This window comes from Dasypus novemcinctus, chromosome 27 (genome assembly GCF_030445035.2).
Source record: "Dasypus novemcinctus isolate mDasNov1 chromosome 27, mDasNov1.1.hap2, whole genome shotgun sequence".
In the NCBI taxonomy this organism is placed as follows: domain Eukaryota; kingdom Metazoa; phylum Chordata; class Mammalia; order Cingulata; family Dasypodidae; genus Dasypus; species Dasypus novemcinctus.
In genome coordinates, this window is record NC_080699.1 from 33,212,207 (window position 1) to 33,214,887 (window position 2,681).

Genomic DNA, 2,681 nt, shown 5'->3' on the forward strand with positions numbered 1-2,681 from the left:
ATAGGCCCTTTAAACTTTAAATGTTCAAAAAGGATGTGTATTCAAGGTTGCATCCAAACGGAATGTGGGTGATATGTTAATTCAAACCTATCTGGTACACAAACAATCACTTAACTAACAAAGATAGTCATTTTTTTTCATAAATGCACCATTTAATTCCCCACCCTGTACAAAAGGAACTTTAAAATCTTGTTCCAGGCTCGAAGTTTGAAACAAAAAGCTTCCAAGTCTGGCCAGCCGTAAAGAAATCTTTTTTCCTTCCCAAAATTATTCCTGAGTCCTGGCCTTTCTATACACAAATAATTAAACCTCTCTTGACTTCTACAACAAATCATAGAAAACAGAGACAAAAAGGAAGGTGAAAATAACAAAGAGAAAATGCCAACTGTTAAAATTACAGATTTTAAAGTATATTTGAGGAAAGGACAAAAATTCCTCTACTAATGATAAATATTTCTAGTATAAACCTTCCCAGTGAAGACAAATCTCATCCTAGTACCCACATTTCCCTCCCTGAAGTGACAAAGAGCTAAAACCTAATAGAACATTGTGATTATGCTAAAAGCCATTGATTAACACTTTGGATAAAATAGCCAGAAACAGCAGCTATGTACAGTGAGAGAAGCACAGAGAGATTAAGAGGTGAGGAATTTTCTTGTTTGTTTGTCTGGTTTTTTTTGTTTATTATCATTGAAATAATAAGGATGCTCTAATAATGATTAAAGTGATGAATGCACAACTATGTGATTACAGCAAATACCATTGATTGTATACCTTGGATGAATTGTATGCTTTATTAATATGTATTAATGAAGTTGATTTTTTAAAAAACAAACAATGGAGGTTGCCTTTATTCCTGACTATTCTAAATGATTATCTCAGGTTCCTGTCTTTAGGAACTGGCTCAAAAGGAAATCTTTGGCCTTCTTTTATCAGTAAAAGCTGCTTCGAGACTAGAGGCAAGAGTGAGAAGAGAATCACACTTCTTACTTTTCTCCTTTTGATAAGGAAATGAACTTCCTAAAACAAAAGACTACACAATGCTCAAATAGACCACCCTCAATTCTCAAACACAACCACCTGTCAAGAATGAGTAAAAGAATGAATCTAATGTCCTCAATGTCTCCATCTCCAAGACAAAACTTCATCGGCATTCCAGACATGCCTCAATCCAAAAATCTCAAATCCAGATTGATTCAAATTTTCCCACTTAAAACGTTATAATTTCTGAAAATAAACTGGAGGACAGATGAACTATTCACCCTACTCTCTATGAAAGTATCATCCTCCTTCTTATATTGTCATTATTTATGAAGTGACATATACTGAACTTAATTTTTTAAATCATTTGCAATTCTATTTTATTTCTTACTATTCTCTCTACAAGTTTTCCCATTGCATGTCCTTACTAATATTTGGAATCTATAACTAACACAACTTCTATTTAGGAGAACACCCTTCTCTTCAAAGTCTTACTCAGTGCACTATGGACATCTTTGTTTCTCAAACTGTAGATGAAAGGATTCATCATTGGCCCCACAATTGTGTAAAAAACTGTGGATACTTTATCTTGATCCTGAGCTTCAGTGGGAGCAGGCTTAAGATACATGAATGCTGATGCTCCAAAGAAAAGAGAAACAGCAATTATGTGGGAGCTACAGGTACTGAAGGCTTTGGACTTGCCCTCCGTAGAACGGATGTGGAGAATGTTGGAGAGGATAAAGGTATAAGAAATGAAGATAGTGAAACTGGGCACTACTACGCTGATGCCCACCACAATGAAAACTACCAGCTCATTGATGTTGGTGCTTGTGCAAGAGAGCTGGAGGAGGGGAGGTATGTCACACATGTAATGATTGATGATGTTGCCCCCACCCTCACAGAAAGTGAGTCTCAGCATGCATCCAGTGTGGGCCGTGGCACCCACAAATCCCATTGCATATACACCCACTGTCAGCATGAGGCAGACCTGTCGGGACATGGTGAGCTTGTAAAGCAGAGGCTTGCATATGGCCACATAGCGGTCATAGGCCATTGAGGTCAAAATAAAGCACTCATCAATAACAAAGAAAGAGAAGAAATAGAGCTGAACCATGCACTCTGCATAAGAGATGAAGTTCTTTTTTACAAAACTTATCAGCATTTTGGGGGTTATGACAGAAGAGAAGCAGAGATCGATGAAGGATAGGTTGAAGAGAAAGTAGTACATAGGTGTGTGAAGGTGAGGACTCAGACCAATCAGAATAATCAACCCAGTGTTCCCCACCACGGTGACCAAATAGATTCCTAAGAAAAGGAAGAAAAAAGGTAGCTGGAGCTCTGGCTGCTGTGTTAAACCCAGCAGGACAAACTCGGTTACTAAAGAGTCATTTCTTGAGGCCATTCTTCTCTAGGACATATATCTGTGGGAAGGGGACAAAAGAATAACATTAAATGAGTAGCCAGTTCTCTCCACCCAATCCTACTATAATGAAACTGAGACCCAGAATGGGAGAATGATATTAAATTCCCTCATCTCCACACCTTTGTTTTCTTCATTTAGTAAAGGTTAAAAGAATGTTTCAAGATGTGTATCGAAAGGCATTGGGGGAAAGTTCTGCAGGGATAAGGTTCAGGAACCCCATGACATCTCTTGGCTCTACAGCATTTCTGCTCCACTTCTGCCTTGGATGTCCACCAGA

General features: G+C 38.0%; 1 protein-coding gene across 1 annotated transcript; it reads right to left on the bottom strand.

The window, feature by feature from the left end:
* Positions 1–1,444: 1,444 nt before the first annotated feature.
* LOC101429131 (olfactory receptor 8B3-like) lies at positions 1,445–2,398 on the bottom strand. The gene is given in 1 exon segment (XM_012529301.3): positions 1,445–2,398. A coding segment is annotated over 1 exon segment (954 nt).
* Positions 2,399–2,681: the final 283 nt, after the last annotated feature.